General features: G+C 39.5%; 1 protein-coding gene across 1 annotated transcript in view; it reads left to right on the top strand.

Moving 5' to 3' along the window:
• Positions 1–19834, top strand: part of LOC124606174 (probable sodium/potassium/calcium exchanger CG1090) — a 135537-nt gene extending 115703 nt beyond the window's left edge. The window contains exons 9-10 of the mRNA XM_047138140.1: positions 4258–4389; positions 18541–19834. Of these exons, the coding sequence (XP_046994096.1) occupies positions 4258–4389; positions 18541–18740 (332 nt within the window). The 3' untranslated portion in view covers positions 18741–19834. The remainder of the gene's footprint in view (positions 1–4257; positions 4390–18540) is intronic.
• Positions 19835–26065: the final 6231 nt, after the last annotated feature.

The following is a 26065-nucleotide window of genomic DNA, read 5'->3' as shown; positions in this document are numbered from 1 at the left end:
ATGGAGCCCCTCAGGAAAATAGCGGGTAGGTCGGGGAAGAATGCCAGTGTGCACTCGGTGTGCTTGCCGGGGGGTCTCGTCCGTAATGTGGAGGAGGCCCTTCCGGCAGCTATTGAACGCACTGGGTGTGACCAGCTGCAGATAGTAGCACATGTCGGAACGAATGACGCCTGCCGCTTGGGTTCTGAGGCCATCCTTGGTTCCTTCCGGCGGCTGGCTGATTTGGTGAAGACAACCAGCATCACACGCGGAGTGCAAGCTGAGCTTAATATCTGCAGCATAGTGCCCAGAGTCAATCGCGGTCCTCTGGTTTGGAGCCGTGTGGAGGGTCTAAACCAGAGGCTCAGACGACTCTGCGACTATAATGGTTGCAAATTCATCGACCTCCGTTATTGGGTGGAGAACTGTAGGGCCCCCCTAGACAGGTCAGGCGTGCACTACACACCGGAAGCAGCTACTAGGGTAGCAGAGTACGTGTGGCGTGCACACGGGGGTTTTTTAGGTTAGAGGGACCCCCCCTTGGGCGAAACGATAAAATACCTGACGGCTTACCAGAGAGGACATTATCATCGTTGATAAAGAACGTCCGTCCTCAGAGACCAAAAACAGGAAAAGTTAACGTAATATTGGTAAACTGCAGGAGTATCCAGGGCAAGGTTCCTGAATTAGTATCTCTTATTGAAGGAAATAGTGCGCATATAGTATTAGGAACGGAAAGTTGGTTAAAACTGGAAGAGAACAGTAACGAAATCCTAGACACAGAATGGAATATATACCGCAAGGATAGGATAAACGCCAATGGTGGAGGAGTATTTATAGCAGTAAAGAATTCAATAATATCCAGTGAAGTTATTAGCGAATGCGAACGTGAAATAATCTGGGTTAAGTTAAGTATCAAAGGTGGGTCAGATATGATAGTCGGATGCTTCTATAGACCACCTGCATCAGCAACCGTAGTAGTTGAGCGCCTCAGAGAGAACCTGCAGAACGTCGTGAAGAAGTTTCGTGATCATACTATTGTAATAGGGGGAGACTTCAATCTACCAGGTATAGAATGGGATAGTCACACAATCAGAACTGGAGCCAGGGATAGAGACTCTTGTGACATTATCCTGACTGCCTTGTCCGAGAATTACTTCGAGCAGATAGTTAGAGAACCAACTCGTGAAGCTAACGTTTTAGACCTCATAGCAACAAATAGACCGGAACTTTTCGACTCCGTGAATGTAGAAGAGGGTATCAGTGATCATAAGTCAGTGGTTGCATCAATGACTACAAGTGTAATAAGAAATGCCAAGAAAGGAAGGAAAATATATTTGCTTAACAAGAGTGATAGGGCACAAATCGCAGAATATCTGAGTGACCACCATCAAACGTTCATTTCTGAGGAAGAGGATGTGGAACAAAAATGGAAAAAATTCAGAAACATCGTCCAGTACGCCTTAGATAAGTTCGTACCGACTAAGGTCCAAAGCGAGGGGAAAGATCCACCGTGGTATAACAATCATGTACGAAAGGTACTACGGAAACAAAGAAAGCTTCATCATAGGTTTAAGAGTAGTCGAATCATAGCTGATAAGGAAAAGCTGAACGAAGCGAAAAAGAGCGTAAAGAGAGCAATGAGAGAAGCATTCAACGAATTCGAACATAAAACATTGGCAAACAATCTAAACAAGAACCCTAAAAAGTTTTGGTCATATGTAAAATCGGTAAGCGGATCTAAATCCCCTATTCAGTCACTCGTTGACCACGATGGCACCGAAACAGAGGACGACCGAAGAAAGGCAGAAATACTGAATTCAGTGTTCCGAAACTGTTTCACTGCGGAAAATCGTAACACGGTCCCTGACTTCAGCCGTCGCACGGACGCCAAAATGGAAAATATTGAAATAAACGATATCGGAATTGAAAAACAACTGCTGTCACTTAGTAGCGGAAAAGCATCCGGACCAGACGAGATACCCTTAAGATTCTACAGTGATTATGCTAAAGAACTTGCCCCCTTTCTATCAGCAATTTATCGTAGATCGCTGGAAGAACGTAAAGTACCTAGCGACTGGAAGAAAGCGCAGGTCGTTCCCATTTTCAAGAAGGGTCATAAATCAGATGCGAATAATTATAGGCCTATTTCGCTTACGTCAATCTGTTGTAGAATAATGGAACATGTTTTGTGTTCTTGTATTATGACGTTCTTAGATAATACAAATCTCCTTCATCATAACCAACATGGATTCCGCAAACAGAGATCATGTGAAACTCAGCTCGCCCTATTTGCCCAAGAAATTCACAGTGCCGTAGACACTGGCGAGCAGATTGATGCCGTATTCCTGGACTTCAGGAAGGCATTTGATACGGTTCCGCACTTACGTTTAGTGAAAAAAATACGAGCTTACGGAATATCGGACCAGGTTTGTGATTGGATTCAGGATTTCCTAGAAGAAAGAACACAACATGTCATTCTTAACGGTTCAAAATCTGCAGATGTAGAGGTAATTTCGGGAGTACCGCAGGGAAGCGTGATAGGACCTTTATTGTTTACAATATACATAAATGACTTAGTTGACAACATCGGTAGCTCCGTGAGGCTATTTGCAGATGACACGGTTGTCTACAAGAAAGTAGCAACATCAGAAGACTCGTACGTACTCCAGGAGGACCTGCAGAGGATTAATGCATGGTGCGACAGCTGGCAGCTTTCCCTAAACGTAGATAAATGTAAAATAATGCGCATACATAGGGGCAGAAATCCATTCCAGTACGATTATGCCATAGGTGGTAAATCATTGGAAGCGGTAACGACCGTAAAATACTTAGGAGTTACTATCCGGAGCGATCTGAAGTGGAATGATCTCATAAAACAAATAGTGGGAAAAGCAGGCGCCAGGTTGAGATTCATAGGAAGAATTCTAAGAAAATGTGACTCATCGACGAAAGAAGTAGCTTACAAAACGCTTGTTCGTCCGATTCTTGAGTATTGCTCATCAGTATGGGACCCTTACCAGGTTGGATTAATAGAAGAGATAGACATGATCCAGCGAAAAGCAGCGCGATTCGTCATGGGGACATTTAGTCAGCGCGGGAGCGTTACGGAGATGCTGAACAAGCTCCAGTGGCGGACACTTCAAGAAAGGCGTTACGCAATACGGAGAGGTTTATTATTGAAATTACGAGAGAGCACATTCCGGGAAGAGATGGGCAACATATTACTACCGCCCACATATATCTCGCGTAATGATCACAACGAAAAGATCCGAGAAATTAGAGCAAATACGGAGACTTACAAGCAGTCGTTCTTCCCACGCACAATTCGCGAATGGAACAGGGAAGGGGGGATCAGATAGTGGTACAATAAGTACCCTCCGCCACACACCGTAAGGTGGCTCGCGGAGTATAGATGTAGATGTAGATGTAGAATATCTGCAACTAGAACTGAAATGGGCATGCAACCAGCAGCACTGGATGGTGGCACAGTAGGGAGTGTTGCAGGGTCTGATGAACCTGATACCATCTTCATTACGCCAATGGGAGGGCACGAAGCCATCATCTTCCAGGTAAACAGCTTCTTGAGAACTGTATTGTGGGATGGAGACAAGCTGGCAGCGGCTCCATTATGAGCTGGGAAACATTCATGTGGGTATCCATGGGTTCAGTGGAGCTCATGCACATCACCATAATGGCCAGGGAGTACTTTACATTAGTTGCAGACCATGTACACCCCTTCGTGAAGGTCATGTTTCTCGATGGCAGTGGTGGTTTTCAACAAGATAATGTACCATGTCACGAGGACAGGAGTGTGGTGGAGTGGCTCAAGGAACACAATGGCATTTTCCAATTGATGTGCTGGCCCCTCAACTTGCCAGATCTGAACCTGATCGAACACATCTGGGATGTGACTGAACATTATGTCAAAGCTCATCGCCCCTCCCTCCCTGGAATTTACGGGAATTAAGTGACTTTTGTGTGTATATGTGATGCCAACTCCCCCCGCAACCTACCATTCCATAATGTGTCGCCACTGTTACCCATGCCAAGGGCACACATACCAGCTATTAAATAGGTGGTCATAATGTTCTGCTGATCATTGTATATCATGCTTGTCTCAGATTTTAAATATATGCAAATCATGCAAGTGATATCAGAATCAGAGGCATATAATGCTAGAGATCTTAGCTAGAACTTCTCTGGAGCAGTTGTTTTCTGCAACCATATTCAAAGACTATGAATGTAGAATACTGAGTTACTTTCTCCTCTGTACAGGGTATGGTGATATGGCAGTTTCAAATGCAGTGGGCAGTAATGTGTTTGATATACTGATCTGTCTTGGGCTTCCATGGTTTATGCAGACTGCAATTATAAATCCAGGTAGCACAGTTAATGTCTATAGCAAAGGTAAGTGTCTAATGTAAAAGTTATGCTATGTAGTAACAAGAATTGAATTAGTGACCCTTTCTATTTAGACTCTTTATCATAGAGTAATTATAATATGAAGATTTAACTTTTATGCCCATAAACAAGTAGACATGAAATTGAAATAAAAGACAAGGTCTTTCTGTCCTGTTTGTGAAGATAATGCAAGTGGCTTCAAAAGTTCAAGATACATTAATCTTTCAGTGGCCACCTGGAATTTTTCTGTCTTCTCTTTAGAATGTCAATTTTTATCTACCATTAGTCATATATATATTTTTATATTTTATTATTGTTTATGATGTTTTAATGTTGGCATTATAGAGACAATGTATGAGGAGTGTTCAGAAGAAAAGGTATAAACAACACTGTGGGTGTAATTGAAGTCTTTACAAAAGTAATCAGCAGAGGACTGAGCATAACTATCCCACTGTTTCACGAGCTAAAGGATTTCTCTATCTAAAGGATTTCTCTATCTATCACAGGAGCCAGTCCTCTACTATGTACTTCGCTTTGTCATCTGGCTTGAAGAACTTCCTTTTGGGATGTCTTTTTAGCAGACCAAACAGATGGAAGTTATAGGGTGACAAGTTCGGGCTGTAGGGAGATGCTCACACTACCCCCATATGAACCTAGCCATTATACTTTGTGTCACCTTGGAGATGTGAGGACACACATTATTGTGTAATGAAATCCCTCCTTCCACAAGTAGCCATGACTGTTTGCTCTTGATAGACTTGCATGGGCTATGGAGTGTCTCATTGTACACCTCATTCATAATGGTTTTTCCGTGCTTGAGGAATTCAATTAGTATTTGGCCTTGGACATTGGTAAGGACAGTGAACATCACCATGCCTGCTGAAGGCACAGCTTTCAATTTCATAGGAGGAGGTGACAAAGCTACATCCACATCCCTAGATGCCGCACTAGATTATCCCAAAGTAGTGTAGGCAACTTTTGACTCTCCCGTAGTAGCATAGGGAACTTTTGACTGGTTTGGTTGTTTTGACATTTCATAGCTTCTCATTTGAACACTCCTTATACTTCATGATAAGTGCTAGTTACGTACTCAAAACAAACTTACAGTGGGAAGTCCTGGATAGAACAATAATATGGAAAGGATAGACTGCTACTCACCACGTACATTAGATGTAGAGTTGCTTACAGGCAGAATGAAAAAGACTGGTAAAATATTAAGCTTTCAAACAAAGTCCTTCTTCTGAAATACAAGATACACACACACTTTCACACATGCATGACTCTTACTTACTCATGGGCAGTCGGGCTCCATTGCCCAGAGACAGTGGCCACGTTTGTGTGTTTTCTATTTCAAAAGAAGGGCTTTGTGTGAAAGCTTAATATTTTACCAGTCTCTTTCACTGTCCCTGTCTGTGAATCTAACCCTCCTCTATGTGGTGAATAACAACATGTCCTTTCCATATTGTTGTTACTCAGAACAGTGTTACTTTAATTATTTATTAATTTATTTTCAGCCAGCTTATTTTATGTTAGATTCATTATGGCACACATATTATCAGAAATTTTAAATCCAGTACTAACAAATAACTATGACAGTAGTAAGTAACTAAAGCAGAAGAAAAGGACAGTTTAAATTTTGTCATGAAAAGTGGAACAACAAAGACAAATTACAAGCAGGTAGATTTAAACCGAAGGCACTTTGTACATGATAGAAACACTGGCAGATGCAGAAAAAGAGGAATGTTATACAACACAATAGATAAACAACATTGGCCAAGAGATTTTTTAGATAACTCCTCATTTATGAAAAAATATTGTACCAGCGTTCATAGAAAAGTCGAATAACAAAGCAGAATTAAACACATAGCTGTGCATATGTATTTTGTATAATACATCTCCAAATAACACAGAGAATTGACTATGAGGTCTGCTTTTAAACATTCAAAATGGCAATTAAAGTAGGCCCACAGTTTAGAAAAAGAAGTCCAAAATTTCTTGTTACTTCAGACCTGAGTTTTTTTTTTTGTAGCTAAATCTTGAAAATGTTTCAAAGACAGCAATTAAACAGCATCACATCCTACTTGTTGTTCACTTCATAGCTGTTGCATAGCAGTCAGAAGCTTCTTCAGTATATGTGATTTCAAGCTTTCTCAGTATAAAACCTTCTCAGGTGATATGCTGATGGTGCCATAGTCTTGTTGCAACATTTCAATGAGTATGTTATCCATCATCTACAGGCAAAAAGTCAGGATGTGCTGACCTCTTCTGTTGGTGGGCCAGTCACACAGCTCTGGAAGCAGATGCCACACCAGTGGTGGAGATATGCAGTGTGGTCAGTGATAGGGAAACACAAGATGGCCCCAGTGTGGACATTGAGTCCTAGTGTCTATCCATTCTGACCACAGATGTCACTGTCTTTGGAACAGATATTTTCATAAGTGCAGAATCCCACACTGTGCTGAGTTGAAACGCTCTATCCCAGTTTATTAGGTTGTTGTGCAGACCAAGTATCCCAATGTGCCACCCGGACTTCTCTTGAACAAAATTTCCAAGAAGAATGATAGGCTTCTATTCTCTTCTGTCTCCATGGTGATCTTGATGCTGCTCGGAATGCCATTGAGTTGACACAGAAACTCCTGTAGATTTTCTCTGTCATGTGGTCACACTACAAATGTGTCATATACGTATTTGTAGAATGCCTTCAGTTTTATGTGGACAGTATTCAGTGCTACATCATCAAAGCACTCCATATATAGATTAGCCATACCCAGTGCTAAGGGGGAACCCATGGCAACCCCATCTATTTGCTTGTCAAATTTTCCACCAGGTTTGAAATAAGTGGTGGTTAGTACACATCAAAGGAGTTTCAATGTGTTCTCATCAAACTTTCCCTCAAGTAGAGCTGAGGAATCTTCCAGTGACATACAGATGAAAAGTGAATTCACATCAAAGGTGACTTGTAGGTCCTTCTCATCAAAACGTAACTCATGTAGTACTTTCATAAATTCTGTGGAGTTCTTGACTTGGTGTAGGCAGTGACCCACAAGAGGTTTGTGCCAAATGTTTGACTGTCCTGTACGTTGATGGGTTTATGGTCTTCAACACAGACCACAGTGAATCTCCCGTTGATGGGTTTATGGTCTTCAACACAGGCCACAGTGAATCTCCCTCCTTTCATATTTTTGGGACGCCATCTGGTTGTGTTAGTGCTGGCACCCTGGCGTAAAGCCTGCTGATGGTTTTCCTATCCACTCCTGAGCTGTAGAATAGCTCAATGGTTTCATGTGTCACAGATGTTATTGCATCTTTCCCCACTTGTTTAGTACCAGATCTTACAATGAAGTTTCAATCTTTTGCCAGTAGTCTTCTGGCTTCAGTAGCCCTGTCACATTGCCTTTATCTGCTGCTAAGACCACTACATCCTTGTTACCACATAGGGCCAGGGGCTCACTGTGTTCTGCTGCCAAAATGTTGTTCTTTAGCATTCTTACTTTCTCAAGGACCCCACATGTCTCCCTTCTCACTTCTTCAGCAGCCTCTGAAGGGAGTCTATGTATGGCTTGCTCATTATTGCTGAGGATGCATGTTTCAGTAACATTCTTGGAACTGGAGCAAATTTTAGGCCTTTTGACAGCACAGAAATTGTTGGCTCATCCAGTTCTCTCTCTGTCAGCTTAGTGATGGTCTTAACATTGCTGACATTGCCTTCCTGCTGTTGAGCCCATGGAAGCTGGAGAAACTAGTCACACTATTCTTGGTGTCTTTTTTCTGGTAGATCTCCATGCTTGCATAAGTGTGCTATGCATCCATTCCCAGGTATGTGCTAGGAGACTGAAAGCCAGGAACAAGTGGTGAGTGAGCAAAGCTCTTGCATTCTTGTTGAGTTCCAGTCTGATAACATAGCTGAACTAGCCTGTCATAATATGCATCTTGTCCTTGTCATGTTGATAGGATGCTGTTAGTTAGAAAACTGTGGTATCACTTCCTTATCCCGACAGCACAGCAAGAAGGCCAGTTGCTGAGCAACTCTGTTGCCTTGATTTGAAGTTTTTGTAGCATCATGTAGCTTCACTGGATATCCTCCCCATAGTGGTGTGATGTATGTGATTGCAGATTTTTTGGCATATTCCAGTGATAATATCTTCCTGAGCAATCAGCCAAGTGGTGGCCGTGTCTTGTCACAATGTTTCAATGAGTTTCATACTCATCATCTTCAGGCGAAGTGTTGGGATGCCGTGTTCTGCATATCTATATTTCCACTGGACCTCCAGAAGTGCTGGTGATGAGGGAATGTGGTGTAGCCAGTGGTGCAGGTAAAGAGAGAGAACTGGATGAGCCAACAATTTCTGTGCTGTCCAAAGGCCTAAACTTTGTTCCAGTTCCAAAAATGTTACCAAAATGTGAATCATCAGCAACATCAAGCAAGCCATATGTGTGCTGTCTTTGGAGGTCACTAAAAAAGTGGCAAGGGAAACTTGCAAGATCTTTGGGAAGTCAAGAATGCCAAAGAACAACATTTCAGCAGTATAACACAGTGTGCTACTGGCCCAGTATGATGACTAGGAAATAGTGGTCTTAGCAGCAGATAAAGGCAGAGTGACAGTACTACTTAAGTCAGAAGCCTAATGGCAGAAGATCAAAACGTAACTGGAAGATCCGTAATACAAACAAGTAGGGAAGGATGTGACGACATTTGTGTTATGTGAGACCATCAATCTAGTCTGAAGCTCAGGACAGGATACGAATACCATCAGAAGGCTTTACCCCAGGGCACTGGCACCAACGTAACTATATGGCCTCCCAGAAATCTGCAGGAGGGAGTTCCACTTCAGCCTGTTGCCAAATATCTGGCACAGCCGCTAAAACCTCTCATGTGTCACTGTCACTACTATGTCAAGAACTCCACACATTTTGTGAAGGTACTTGCTTGGACAAGAAGAACCTACTAGTCAGCTTTGATGTATTGCCACTTTTAACCCAGGTGATGCTGCTTCACTCTGTTCGAAGGACACTTCAATGAGGACACAGGGAAACTCTTTTGACATGTAGTAACCTCCGTTAATTTCAAATGTGGTGGGAAATTCTATGAGCAAATAGGTAGAATTGCCATGAGTTCCTCCTTAGCTCTGGGTCAGACTAATGTGTGCATGGAGCACGCTTCGAAGATGTAGCACTGAATAACGCCCACCTAAAATTGAAGGCATTCTGCAGATATGTAGATGACACATTTTTTGTGTGGCCACATGGCAGAGAAAATGTACACAAGTTCCTATATAACCTGAATGGTATTAATGATAGCATCGAGTTCACCATGGACATAGAAGAAAATGAAAGGCTACCATTCTGGGACATTTTGGTCAAGAGTAGTTCAGACAGCACATTGGGACACTCAGTTTATAGGAAAAGGATGCACTCAGACCCTTACCTTAACTCTTGGAGTTGCCACCATCCAGCACATTTCAACTTGGTAACAAACATCGTAGCACATAGAACCAGGTCCATCTGCAACAGGAAGAGCTTGCCGAATGAGTTACAGCATCTGCGGGAAACTTTCTGAAAAAATGGTTACAAAAATAGACGTGAATAAGATGTGCCTTAAAGACAGGAAAGAGGAGGGAGGACTAACCAGAAGAAGAGGAAGAAGGCAAGCATTCCTGCCATTTTCAAGTGCACCAACAGAAGAGAATGGAAGAGAAGAATGGAAAAACATCAAATAAAGACCATTTTCCATTCAACAAAGAAAATTAGGATATGCTTTGCTTGAAAAAAAGTCCGCTAGAACTGCAGACCCTGAGTGTTCACAGTATTGAGTGTGAATGTGGGACACAATACATTGGACAGACATAGCGATGCATTTCCCAATGTCCTACAGAACACATCAGAAATATTTGACTAGGGCAGACAAACAAGCCTGAGTTGGCAGAGCCTCAGTGCATCATGTTTCTCCACAACTATCTGTGGCACATCTACAACTACATCCACTTAGATACTCTGCAAGCCACCGTACAGAGCGTGATGGAGCGTACCCTGTACCACTACTTGTCATTTCCTTTCCAGTTTCATTTGCAAATAGAGTGAGGGAAAAACAATTGTATATATGCCCCCATATGAGCCCTAATTTCTCATATCTTATCTTTGTGGTCCTGATGCACAATGTATGCTGTTAGCAGTATAATTGTTTGGCAGCCAGTTTCAAATGCTGCTACTCTAAATTTTCTCAGTAGTGTTTCTCGAAAACAACATCGCCTTCCCTCCAGGGATTTCCATTTGAGTTCCTGAAGCATCTCTGTAACACTTACATTTTTTTTGAACCTATCAATAACAAATCTAACAGGCCACCTCTGAATTGCTATGATGTCTTCCTTCAATCCGACCTGGTATGGATCCCAAACACTCACTCAAGAATATATTGCACCAGCATCCTGTATGTGGTCTCCTTTACAGGTGAACCACTCTTTCCTAAAATTCTCCCAATAAAATGAAGTTGACCCTTCCTACCACAGGTCTCACACGCCCATTCCACCTCATATTGCTTTGCAAGATTATGCCCAGGTATTTAAATGACTTGACTGTGTCAAGCAGGACAGTAGTAATACTGTATGTGAACATTACAGGTTTGATCTTCCTACTCATCTGAATTAACTTAAATTTTTCCACATTTAGGGCTAGCTGCCATTTGTCACACCAACTGGAAGTTTTGTCTAAGTCATCTTGTATCTTTCTACAGTCAGTCAACTTTGGTGCCTTACCATACACCATGGCATCATCAGTGAAGAACCACAGATTGCTGCCCACCCTGTCCACCAAATCATTTTTGTATATAAAGAACAACAGTGGTCCTACCACACTTCCCTGGGGTACTTCTGACAATACCCTTGTCTCTGATGAACACTCACTGTCGAGGACAACATACTGGGTTCTGTTATTTAAGAAATCTTCAAGCCACTCGCATATCTGTGAACTTACTCCATATGCTTATACCTTTGTTAACAGCCTGCAATGGCACACTGTGTCAGATGCTTTCCAGAAATCTCGAAATATGGAATCTGCCTGTTGCCCTACATCCATAGTTCTCAGTATATCGTGTGAGGAAAGGACAAGCCGAGTTTCACATGAATGATGCTTTCGAAAACAATGCTGATTCATGGACATAAGCTTCTCAGTCTCAAAAAAGTTTATTATCTTCGAACTGAGAATATGTTCAAGGATTCTTTAATCAAACAGAGTTTAGGGATATTTTTCTGTAATTTTGCAGGTCTGGTCTTTTACCATTCTTATATACTGTTATTACTTGCATTCTTCCAGTTGCTCGAGACTTGTACTGGGTGAGAGATCCACGATAAATCCAAGCTAGGTAAGGGGCTAATGCTGCAGAGTACTCTTTGTAAAATCAAACTGGAATTCCATCCAGAAGTGGTGATTTATTTGCTTTAAAACTTCGAGTTGTTTCTCTATGCTTATTACTGTGTCATCCATATGGGAGTCTGTCTGATGGTCAAATAACAGTATGTCTGTACAATTCTCCTGTGCAAACAATTTCTTGAACTTGAAGTTTAAAACTTTGACTTTTGTTTTGCTATCTTCAACTGCCACACCAGAATGATGTACAAGGGACTGACCAGAACTATCTCGGGGTCTCATCCATATCTTTTGCTGAGGTGTGATAGTGGTAGTTGTCATATGCTTATCACATAGATCTTTTCACAGATGTACAAATCTCTACTAACCTTCGCTTGTCATCATTTATGCATTCCCTGTTAAAAAGAGAGTGCAACAGCCTTTGCTTCCTCGGCCTCTGCTGAATTTTGTTATTAAACCAAGGTGGGTGTTTTCCATCCTTTATCTACTTACTGGGTACATAAATCACCATACTGCAATTTTTAATCTGCTTAAACTTTGCCTATAATTCCTCTACATGCATCTTACTGGAACTAAGTGATGCCAATTCACTGTCTAAGGGAGATGTCAATAACTGCTTATCTGCTCTGTGTAGCAGAAACACTCTCTTAGGTTTCTTGAATGATTTATTAACTTTTGTAATCATAGTTACTATAGTGACATCATGATCACTAATCCCTCTTTCTATACAACACTGTAGATAAGGTCCAACCAATTTGTAGCTATAAGTTCTAAGATATTTCCATTGTGTATTGGCTGTCGGTCTAGCTGCTCAAGACAATTTTCAGAAAACGTGTTGAAAAGTATTTTGCATGAGTGTCTGTCTGTACCCCCACAATCAATCCATACACATCTCAATCTATAATTGGCAGGTTAAAAGTCACCTTCAACTAGTATTACATGGTCTGGGTATTTACACGCTGTCAACAGTAGACTTTCTTTGAATGACTCTAGATCTGTCACAACAGAATAAGTTGGCTGGTAAAAAACGCGCTACAATTAACTTGGTTTGACCTACACCTGTTACACGCAACCATATGACTTCACTGTCACACTCAACTTTCAGTCAAAGTGTCTCTATTCTGAAAGCCATTTGGTTTCCCTCATTGCATATTGACTGGTGAGTGTTTTTCAGAGAACCTCAAACTACTGCCAAGCCTAAAAATCCCTCATGCACATTCCACAAGTACTCTGCTACGCAAGTAGGTGCTATCTTTGTATAGTGCACCCCTGACCTATCAAGGGGAGTCCTACAAATCCCCACATTGTAATGCAGCTCTAGAAATCTGCACCTAAGACTATCACAGAGGCGACGAAGACTTTGGTTGAGACTCTCCACTTGGTTCCAAACCAAAGAACCCCCATTCCCCCATCACCACCATAGATAGCACCCACCTCCAGAGTTGCATGATTATCCTGCCAGCAGAAGAGACCAGTGGTCCAGTGGCTATATGCATACACAGAACACGTCATCCCAGCACTTTGTCTGATGACAATGATACAAAACTCATTGAAACGTTTTAGATGGATAGTGAACAGGTGATTTCTTGGCAATTAGACACCCCACACAATTGCTATGAATGCTATGTTAACTGGTACTCACGCTGTGTGCTATTCATTATGCTGGAGACACAACTCAAACTAACCAACAAAATGCAGGTAATTCTTCTCTTTTTAAATAATCATAGAGTGGAGCAGACAAAAAAATCCAGAAATTCTCAGCATCAGTGTTTTGTTTCTTTTCTTTAGAATACAAGGAGTACAAAGGGTTAAACATCCACTTAAAGTGAATACAATGCAGATATGACTGACACATATGCTGTGGAAGACTGGGATTAGCTCCAAATACTATAGCAAGCATCCTGAATTGCCAAATGTCCTTCACATTTGGATTATCAGTTTACTTGAATGATCTGTGTCCTAAAGTGACCCCACAAGTAGATATCCACTGATTTCAGGCTGGTGATCTGCTAACCAAATTGCTGGCCCTGAGCAGTGTGTATTCATTTATTGCCTTCATCTGTAAATAAAGTGTGCTGGTATGTGATACTCTATGTACACTAGAATAAATAAGCCACACTCCTTCCAGTAATTGTGACAAGTCATGTCAAAACAGCATTAATAAGTGTAATGGCCAGGCTGGAAAGATTTATGGTCAAATTAGTATCCACCAATAATGCTTATCCAGATACTCAGACAAATAGTTTCTTAGAAATGAAATCCCCCATACTTCAAGTGGGATGATGTGTTTTCATACATGATTAAAGATCTGTGGAAGTCACATAGGATGTTCATGTGTAGCAGAATTTTTACATTTGCATAAATAATAAAAAATATCAGAGATTAACTCTTCTCATACTCATGGTTTATATGAAAACAGTCATCAACATTGTGTGAAATTTGGCTTTGCCTCCACTTGCAATTAAGTCAGGCCAGTTGGGTTGAAGGAGTATCTGCTCCGACTTACAGTAATATGTGTGCCAACTGTCTTACACTGGAATGCGTGACATAACAGGGTATGATGGATGCAATTCTTTCCTGAAATGCTGATATGTAAGTTAGCACCAGAATTCAGGACACTGTGTTCAGTGTTTAACTGCTGATGGCCACTTCACAGTAATTTTCAAATGGAGTACATGTTGCACACAATGGCTATGCATCTGCTAAATCTATGTCAATTCCTTGTTGCTTCACTCAATGCTCAATGTTGCACCAAGTGAAGAACTGTCTGCCATATAATGTACCTCCACAAGATAATTTAAAGTCTGGTTTTTAAATCTATGTTGTTCTGCAACATAATCTGTCTGTAACTTTCCAATGTCCCTGAGTGTCTGCCAGCTATATGAGATTCTTTCATGATTCTTAAGTCAGGAGTTAACAATTATTTAATTGTAGTCTGTTCAAAATTTTCTCAAGCAGTTTCCCCTTTCACTCCTTTCCCACAGTCCATGTTTATTACTGTTCTTCTCTTCCTTTTCTTACTATACACATCAAAAAAAGTTTTGTATCACCTCGGTTCCAAGAGTTCTGGAACCTGTATAGAATACTGGAATAGAGATCAACATAAACATCATTTGTGGCCTTTTCATTGCTCATGAAAACCACAGATTGCATGTTGTACCACCATACAGCGAGAATAGAGGTGGGGGTCCAGCTTGTTGTACGCACCGGTGCCTCTGATACCCAGTAGCATGTCCTCTTGCATTGATGCATGCCTGTATTCATCGTGGCATACTATCCACAAGTTCATCAAGGCACTGTTGGTACAGATTGTCTCACTCCTCAACAGCGATTTGGTGTAGATACCTCAGTGGTTGGTGGGTCACATTGTCCATAAACAGCCCATTCCAATCTATCCCAGGCACATTCGATTGGGTTCATGTCTGGAGAACATGCTGGCCACTCTAGTTGAGTGATAATGTTATCCTGAAGGAAGTCATTCACGAGATGTGCACGATGGGCACGCGAATTGTCGTCCATGAGAACATGCCTAGCCAATTTGCTGCTGATATGGTTGCACTATTGGTCGGAGGATGGCATTCACGTATCGTGCAGCCCTTATGGCGCTTCCCATGGCCACCAGTGGCGTACATTGGCCCCACATAATGCCACCCCAAAACAGCAGAGAACCTTCACCTTTCTGCACTCCCTGTGCAGTGTGTCTAAGGCGTTCAGCCTGACCTGGTTATCTCCAAACATGTCTCTGACTATTGTCTGGTTGAAGGCATATGCAACACTCATAGGTGAAGGGAACATGATGCCAATCCTGAGTGGTCCATTTGGTATATTGTTGGACCCATTTGTACTGCACTGCATGGTGTCATCGTTGCAAAGACGGACGTCTCCATGGACGTCAGGAGTGAAGTTGCGCATCAAGGAGCCTATTGCGCACCGTTTGAGTTGTAAGATGACATCCTGTGGATGCACGAAAATCATTATTCAACAAGGTGGCTTTGCTGTCAGGGTTCCTCTGAGCCATAATCCATAGGTAGTGGTCATCCACTGCAGTAGTAGCCCTTGGGTGGCCTGAGCGGGGCATGTCTGCAGTTCCTGTCTCTCTGTATTGCCTCCATGTCCGAACGACATCACTTTGGTTCACTCCAAGACACCTGGACAATTCCCTTCTTGAGAGTCCTCCCTGGCACAAAATAATAATGCGGACATGATCAAACCACAGTATTGACCGTCAAGGCTTGGTTGAACTACAGACAACACGAGCCATGTACCTCCTTCCTGGTGGAATGACTGGAATTGATCGGCTGTTGGACCCACTCCGTCTAATAGGTGCTGCTTGTGCATGGTTGTTTACATCTTTGGGCAGGTTTAGTGACATCTCTGCACAGTCAAAGGGACTGTGCCTGTGATACAATATCCACAGTCAACGTCTTATCTTCAGGAGTTCTGGGAACCGGGATGATGCAAAACTTTTTTTGGTGTGTGTCAGTCCTCAGCCATAATTAAATTTTCATCTCCATTAACAAACTGAATAATTTATTTTATAACAACATATATTTCTTCAATATTTTCATTATCTACAGAGCTGATAGGCATATACACTTATGCTACTGTTGTCGATCTTCTTATTTTCTTATTCATTGTTAGACCTACTTCTGCATTCCCCTTTCTTTGATTTTCTGTTGGTAAACCTTTTCTCAACTGACCAGAAGTCCTATTCTTCCTGCCACTGCAGTTCACTACCCACCACTTTATCTAGCTTTGCTCTATCCACTCTTCTCTTCAAATTCTCTAACCTTCCTATTTAATTATGACATCTAACATTCCATGCTCTGACCCATAAAAAGCCAGATTTGTGTTTCCTGATGAGATCTTCCTGAGCAGTCCTCATGCAGAGATTGAAATAGGGGACAACTTTACTTTTGGAATCTTTTACCATGCAGTAAATCACACGGCAAATCTGAGTGTCAGCAGGGAATTTGAAAGCTATAGTTACCCCTTGTTTTTATCTGTTAACATTATCTCACTTAGTTAGGCCATGTTGACTAATGTTGAAAGGCCAGATCAATCATCCAGTCTGCTGGCCCTGTAACTACTCCTCAGAGACCATTTTTTTAGCCTGGCCTCTCTCCACAGATATCCTTTTGATGTGCTTGCACGTAGCCAGTAACTATCTGTATTATTGAGGCACATACGCCACTCTATCATTGTCATGGGGGAGACATAAATATTATTTTGACAAAAATGGTAATTATTGAATACCTTATAAAAGTACTAAGACTCATAAAAAAGCTCGTACAAGGAATCAAGGATTATAATGAGCTCATATGAAACAAATAACTGTCAAATTTTAATAAAAAATATGTGATAAGAGTGTACCACACCATCTACCCTTTTTATAACTGATATTAATCATATCTGGCCAAATGCATAGGCTCTTTAAGAAATAATAATAATATAATTTTAGTTACATTTTACTTTCAGTTATAAAATACTAACTGAATTAACTTTTCTGTTTTATTTGTAAGAAATTTTGGAATGGCTCTGAATTGGCCACTAGTGATTGTAAAGTCTTGTGGAAGACATAACAAACAAATAATAATTTTATATTTGCCAGATTGCAGTAAAATGTCATTGTATTCTGTATCAAATTTAGAGACATAAAGATCATTCTTATCTATCATACTGCTCCTGGCTGGTCTCCCCCTCCCTATAGGTCTGTGTCACACTTGGCTGTTATGCTACTGGAAATATAAATCAACAAAACAGTCGTTAAAAGTACTTGAGGTAATCTCTGTCAAAAGCCACAAAAACACATTCTTGTGTGGATTGCTCCCATCTCACAAATAGTCAGTTACATCTTGCACATTTTCTTCTACAGTATTAGTATTAGTTTCTTCATATCTAAAACTAGCTCCTATCCTTGAGCAGAATATAACCCACATTCTCTTTCATGCAGTTTTCCAAATTCCCAGAAGTAATATAACTGATTACTTTCCAGACATAACTTTTTTACATACACATTTTGCCTATTTTGTATAAATAAAGATCGCAGATAACTCCCTAGTGATGAATATATCTAGTTTTTTAATTAACACTTGGTTGGATTTGGCATGTTTACTTTCAAATAACCCTCATATCACTAGACATTAAACAGCCCCAACCTGAGAGGCAATGTAAGCTACCAGTATTTTCATGACAATATCATGGTCTCACTTTTCAATAATTCTTTACAAGAGACACTTAATCATCATCCTTAAATCAAACCAGAATCTTTGTTGTCATTGAATATCAGAGGTACATCACAATCAGCATGCTATCCCTCACTGTAGTTGTAAACAATGTAAGTACTTCATGATAATATAACTCTACTTTAACCTAGACAATGAATTATGTAAATACAGTTTAAAAATGTAATCCTGCCTATTTATAACAATTTCCAGTGACAACTATTGCACAAAAAAATGTTCAGAGGTTAACAAAACCTATTCTGTTTTATTCTGTGACAGGAGCATTGAGCTTTCTCAGCACCAATGCTGTTACTCATTTTGCACAAATCTTGAAAACATGTTATTTTATATCAGTTGCACAATCACAGTTAATAACTTGTAGAGGAGTTGAATGATAACTAAATGTGTCAAATTGAATTTTTGATATAGAAGCAGACTTGTTGACGATTTAAAATTTTAAAAGTTACTGTAGGTTTCAATCTTGTGTTCGGTGAATCACTTATAAAAGTCTATCCTATTTCACACATTTCTTTGATGAAGGCTGAAATAAGACAACTGGATGCTCTTCTTTCAGGTCTTACATATTCAACTTTGTCTCTGCTGTCAACTGTTGTATTTCTAGTGGTTACAACCCATCTTAATGGTTGGAAACTTGACAAGAAGTATGGTGTCATTCTGATGGTATGGTATTTGTTGTTCATCACTTTCGCCAGTTTATATGAACTTAATGTATTTGGGTATATGAACCCACCAGAATGTCATAGTGACTTCTGAATTCAGTTTCCTATAGCATTACAGCTTTGCAAAACGCTGAATTGTTATAAAATACAGATGTGTTCAGAATTAACTGTCAGAGATGGGAGGTGTCTGACATGTAAGAAACTAAATATATGATCTGTTTAATTTATATAGGAATAGAGTCTTGTATTGAGTATTTAAGAATGAATGGTAAATGTTGTTTACTTTTTTAAATGACATAGAGGCTATAAGAGTTGTTTACTCTTAATAATTTATACCAAGTTGAAGAGCCACTCTTGTGCATAGATAATAGAAAAATTATATAGCAGAAAAGCCATCTGATGACTATTCATTCTTAAGCTTCCAAACGAGACAGAATAAGAATGATGATTGCTTTGGCCTAATTCTGCAGCGACTTCATATTGAGCCGAAATTTTGTGTGTGTGTGTGTGTGTGTGTGTGTGTGTGTGTGTGTGTGTGTGATCTTGTTGTATGGCTCTGTGTTGTGTTTTTGCTGACAGTTATATTACAAAGTCACACTGTGTGTTCAAGTGTGTTAACAAATTGTAACACAAGCCATAAATGCTTAGACATAGAACTTGAAAACTTTTTGATGTATCAGTTCACTGACAGCATTGGCTAATGAAGCTGACAGCCTGCATCATCTGAAAAAATTGTATCACTTACTAGACAATTTTTCAATGTGTAAAAAACAAAATATTTTGTAAAGATGTTATAAAACCAGGACACACAACTTAACAAATATTTGGGAAGTGATAGTGTTGTTTATAATAATGATATACATGTTATTTGATGGTTTCTGACAGTTTATCACAAGAAGATTGATTTGAAACAAATAACACACAGAGCTATATGGCTCTTATCTCGCACATAAGCTGTTACTGTTGGAAATACTATTTAAAGAAAAAATACAAAAAAATTGGATATTTTTGAGGTTAGTTGGTTGTTGATGTAAATACAAAGAAAAACTGTAGAACTAATTTGATATGAAGTGTGAGAATGACAGGATAGATTTTGTTTAGAAAAAGATATGTGGTCAAATAAACTGTATGTACAACATATGACAATAATTAAAGCCTTATTGTAATACTTGTCCTGTTACCTTAAAGCTCATAATCTAGCTTCTAATGTACAAGTGTTTTAGATTTTAGCTCACTCAGACATGAACAGAAAAATTCTAGCTCATGTGATATACAACCTGTAAATTATTGTGAATCTTTGTTTCCTAGAAGAGCTGCATTTATAATACAAGGCCACCAAAATCCATTTGTTTCCAGGTACCTTTCCTTCACAACTAATACAAACAAGAAACTATCTGATCTAATATGACAGGAGAGCTCTACTAATTTAGTTATTACTGTGGGAAACACATGGCTAATAACTGCAGATTTAATTGTGCTTGTTAAGACTGACCATCATGTAGACACCTTTTCTGTGGTTGGGTTTCTGCTTACACTAACATGAATATAAGAGCATTTGCTGTACATCTGGAAAACTGAGTGAGATATTTGTGAACTAAAAAAAATCACATTGTTTAACTTTGTTCTTATTTTTGAGAGTCTGAATAACTGTTGTTTCTTATTAACCACATAAATGTGGCAAAAGCATATGTGTGACATATTGTATGCCACCAAAAATACAGTTCACTGTTAACCTGACAGAGAAACAAAATTAAATTCTAACACTATTCTAGGACTATATAATTCAAATGTCAAAATTAAATGTGTAATTGCTTTTGTAAGCTAAGCCAAACAATGAAGGAAAACACATTCGATTAATTTCAGTTGTGCTCTCAGGCTGTTCTGTCATGTATTGCTCAAATAATAGTTCACAAAATGATTCATGTCATAGAAAAACAACTACTTAAAATGTGCTTTTATGATACCCTATGCTACAATAACAGTCATGTTAAAGAAAGAAACAAAACAGTTGAGAACCACATTCCTTTTGTATTCTGTATTCTCTGTGCTCTCAATTCCACAGCTAATTACATCCATTTCTTTTAACCAAACAGCATTTTTGTGTTTCATTTATCACGAAATAATGTTAAAATGTCTTCAAGTTGCTTCTCTAAATTTGGAAATTTACTATTAAATTTTGGTTTTATGCATTTGTTTCACATTAACATCTATGTGCTATTCCAGTATCATACCTGATTAATTATCTTTCTGTGTACTTTACTAGAACACCATTCCTGTTATCCTTGATTCCTCTGTTCTTCTTGTGTAAACAAACACTTCAGAAATCTGACACATAAAATTTCATATAAATATTACAGTCAAATTTACAGAAAATAAAAAAACGAATATCTGCTTTGCGAATCAGAACTTACGTGCAGATAGTTTACATATAGTTACATAAACTTCTTCAGGTCAACAATATGCTGCCCAGTTAGTCCAAAAACAGCTTTCTTGTGCCATTTCTTCATCACATGAATAAGCTTGTCACATAAGTGTACATTCATTGATCAGTACATTTATTATCTTCATGTCATGACTGTTGTTAGAAAGATGAGGTTGTGTGCTCTCATGAAATATCTCAGAGCAGCCTTGCAAACAACTTTTAGTAACATGAACATCAGCCTCACTACACCAGAGAAGTAATATCTGCCATGAGATCCTTAAATAAAAAAATCTGGTGGTTATGATAAACTATCAGGGAAGTTAGTTAAAAGTGTTGTTCTGAATTCAGTATCATATTAAGTTATTTTTATAATCAGTTGTTGACCACTGGAACATTTTGCAATTGGCTGAAATATGCTGACAGACTTCTGTCCAGTTTCAATATTGCCAGCATTCTCAGAAATTTTTGAAAATACAATACATGGCTGACTTCTTAACCATATGACTACAAATAACATAATGTCAAAGCAACAATTTGGGTTTCTAAAGGGCTTGTATATTGAGAAAGCTATTTACACATATAATCACAATGAACTGAATTCATTAGGCACTTAATTACTGACCACTAGTGAGCTATCAAAGGCATTTGGCTACAAATCACAATGTTGTTTTAAGTAAATAAAAAAAATATTAGTGTAAAAGGAACTGCTGCAATATTGGACAAATCATGTCTCTTTGACAGGTTCAAAGGATGTTAATAGGAAGGAGCTGTGAGTCACCCTCCACATAGGTAGAAATTGCATGTGATGTTCCAAAAGACTCCATCTTAGGGCCCTTACTTTTTCTTGTGTATATTAAGGACCTTTCACAATTGACATTACCAGATGCAAAGTTTGATTTGGTTGCAGATGATACAGAAATTGTAGAAAAAATTATTTCAGGTATAGTCACAAAAAGAATGGTTAATGACATTTTCATGGATATTAATAAATGATTCTTAGCTATTTCTTTGTATTCAACATTGGAAAGACACACCATATGCAAATCAGAACTTGAAAGACGTTTACTCCCAGCATATGTCTAAAGTATGACAACAAGGCGACAGAGGTGTTAAATTCTTGGAATTACGTGTGATAATACATTTAATTGGTAACAGCTTATTACAGAACTGGTGAAGGGCCTAAAGACAGTCTCATTTGAAATGTGTATCTTGTCAGTCACATGGGAACTAAAATAAAAAAGGTAGCACAGCTTGCTTACTTTCATTCCATAATGTCACACAGGATCATTTGTTGGGTTAACTATTAAACTGAAGTTTTCTGAGTCCAAAAATGTGTAATACTTGTGCTAAGAACTCAAGAATCCCTTGCAGAAGATATTCAAGGAAGTGAGCATACTAGCTATTGCAACAAAATATATGTATTGCTTAATAATATTTGTCATAAATAATATATCTTTATCAGACCAGCAGCTCAGTTCATGGGGACAGTACTGAAAGTAAAAATGAAGATTTAAAGTAAATTACTTCAGTCCAGGAAGGTATCCATTATTTATTTTCAGTAACTTCCCAGCAGTCATTGGTAGTTTAACTACTAATAAATTTCAATTTAAGAGGAGTTTAAAGGATTTATTGGGAGCCAATTCCCATTCAGTTGACAAATTTATTGGTAGAAGTAGTTGATTTATATATTATTAGTAGTGTCAAATGATGTGAGTGTTATGTAAAATCTGACTTATGCACATCTTCAGTTCACTTGAGTGATCAATGGATTAACTGTTGTAAACTGATTTACTGTTTGATGATGCGTACTACAATGGCCTAAGAATTACCTCAGGGTATTCCACACATATATGTTTTGCGACAAGGTTGTTGTTATCTCTTGCATGAAATACATTTAAGGTATTTTTCACTAATTCCACATTGATGTGGACCCTTTCACAAAGGATTTGTGGAAGGGGCATTAGCATCTCGCTTTTTTTTAGAAATGTGTTATGTATTCTTGTTTTATATGTTTTACATTCTTGAGGATTACTTCCTCAATGATCTATGGAACAAAATGTATATCTAATCTAAACAGTATCATCCAAGCCTTGAAAACTTTAATCACACACATTTCTGGGACTTCAGCTACCTCCCGTATGCTCTGAGGCAATGGATACTTGCTCAAAATCCCACTTTCATTCTTCAAAGTACTATTACCTTGCCTGCCCAGTTTTTGTTGCATCTGATTCCATCCCTGTCCCATTCCCTGCTCTCAGATCCTACATCACTTGGGACGTTACACTGTGGATGACACAGGTGCAAGAAATTTCCCATTCATTCACCCAGTATCTTCTATTCCAGCCCAACCACTGACATTTCTTACCCAACCAAAGGCAGAATCACATGTGAAGCAGCCACACCATATATATTCTGCATGGGTATTTCCACTAACGAACTATCAACTTGCATCACTTGGCACTGATAAACAGCAAACAAATGCCAGTTGCACTTAACCTATTGCTGAGCACTCTCTGTCCTCAAAATCCTCCTGGTCTAGATCTCCACTAGTTCCAATCCTCATCTGCCCTTCACTCACTCCCTTACCATCAACATCCCTTCTCAATTTCCTCCCCATGCCTCCCCTGTAATAACCCTGTCCCTTATTTCCTCATTTGTATGTACATCTGCCTGACATCCACCAAAGTGGATCAGTGGTTGAGACAATGAACTCATATATGGAAGGACAGAGGTTCAGTGCACATATACAAATAATCTTTATTTTGTATTTCCACCTTTCTCTTCCAAATTACCACTCATAAATAAACTGACAATGACAATGACAATGAACTCATACATGGAAGGACAGAGGTTCAGTGCACATATACAAATAATCTTTATTTTGTATTTCCACCTTTCTCTTCCAAATTACCACTCATAAATAAAAAGTGTTTCAATTATCGTGAAGATGTGTGTGTGAGGACAATGGGGGTGGGGGACAGGAGGGGGAAGGGGGCGGCACAAGTGCATGCACATCCATGTGAATGTGCATTTGCATGAGAGAGGGAGGGGAGTTTGTGCTTAAAGTTAGAAAAGAAAGGAAGTTCATGCTATTTTATGGGTTGTTGCACAGGGGTGGACTAAAATATAGAAACACCAAAAATGCAATGCATTACCTTGCCTAATATGGCATTCTAAACAACTTCCAGTCATCTCAGAAAGGTTTTCAAGGAAATCTATACTATTCTTCCCTCGAAATAGTGGCAAGTACAGGTAACAGTGATAGAGGTGGATAGCAATCATGTGCCTTTCCCTCTGAAGTAGACCACAAAGGCTCAACAATTCTGAGATCTGGTGACTGTGGTGACCATGGGAGATGTGACAATTCATCCTCATGCTCAAAAAACCAGTCTTGGATGAGGTGAGCTGTGTGAACAGGTGCCCTGTCATCTTGGAACACAGCGTCACAATTCGGGAACAAATATTGTACTATTGGATGGATCCGATCAGCCAAAATGGTCACATAATCCTCAGTAGTAATGCAGTCTTGCAGAGAATCTTGGGGCCCATGGAATACCATGATATGACATCCCAAATCATAATTGAACATCTGCCATGTTTCACTCTTGAGATATAAATTCAAGAGCAGTCCAGGCACATACAGAGATACTATTATGCAATTCAAACATGGAAATCTGTTTGCAAGTTTGTCAGAGGTATCTTTCTGTAAAATCTTGTTGGGCTCATTAAAAAATAACTGAGCCAGAGGCTGTAAAATGAAAAATGGTACAGTGATTATAGTGCCATTATCTGCAGAAGGAGGTGTGGCCAGTATAAAAGCACTGAGGCCACAAACTCACCACTAGTGCGACATGGGCACACACCCATGTGAAGACGGAAAGAGCATGTGCACACATTGATTGTCCAGTGCATTCAGTAGTGCTGGAAACAGTGAAATATTAGCTTCAAAAGAAAAGCAAACTGGTGTAGTGTATTTCCCTATAGCAGAAGGAAAGCAGGGAACAGAAATATGGTGAAGAATGACAGGGAACAGAAATACGGTGAAGAATGACACAAATTTACAGAGAACTTTGAATGTCCATTGCAGTTCAAATGCTCACTCCAACCTTTGGGGCAGTCGCTACCACTGTAACTTGCTGATGTTCAGTAGTAAAGCATCCACCTGCTGAACAAAGATATGTGGCATTCGAGATTGTGCATCATTGGGCAATGATCATTCGTGCCATGCCTTGACCTGTGTGATGCATGTGCAGTGCTCTTCATACTTTGTACCATTCTTTAATGAATTTCCATTCCCCACCCTCCTCCTGCTGTCAGGAAATGCACTACACCCCATTGCCCTTCTTTTTTTCAGCATGTGTTAGGGTAGTGGATACTTGATGCTGTCTTCTCGTGGTCATTTGCCCATGTCCTTCTAGTGGCAAATTCAGGGCCTCACCACTCTTTTTGGGACAACATATTCTTCTGTAGGCAATGGCGTTATGATGCCATCTGCAGTTTTCATTTTACAGCCTCTGGCTCAATTCTTTTTGAGTTTCCCTAACATGTGCCTATGAATGGTGAAAACGCATGTGGTAAAATGTAGTTCAAGATGACTCCTTATTTAGGATTTCATGATAGGTTTTTATTTGTTTCAGAATGCCTAAAATATAATCAAATAAGTGCTTTTTAAAGATATTTTCATGAGTACCTACTCCATTGTGAGCTCTAGATAAGAAGATAAATGTATAAGGTGATATTTTCTGACTGACAAGTGAGGTGTGTTGCTACTGTCACAAGAACTACTCCAGGCTCAAAACAGTTATTTCTCAAACAAGTGGAAACATATGAATGATACAAAAACTTTTGTGACCCATCTTCCATGGCAACAGTTGTTTATTACACTTGCATAAGTAAATTACAAGATGAAACAAAGATCGCAAGGAAAAAATTGTCCTGAGCCACAAGAAAATTAAAGAAGTTGCAGCCTCATTCAATTGTAGACACAGGTTAAACTA

The sequence above is a fragment of the Schistocerca americana genome, chromosome 3 (genome assembly GCF_021461395.2).
Source record: "Schistocerca americana isolate TAMUIC-IGC-003095 chromosome 3, iqSchAmer2.1, whole genome shotgun sequence".
Lineage (NCBI taxonomy): Eukaryota > Metazoa > Arthropoda > Insecta > Orthoptera > Acrididae > Schistocerca > Schistocerca americana.
The sequence above is the reverse complement of the archived record's forward strand: the minus strand, read 5'-3'. Positions and strand labels throughout refer to the sequence as shown.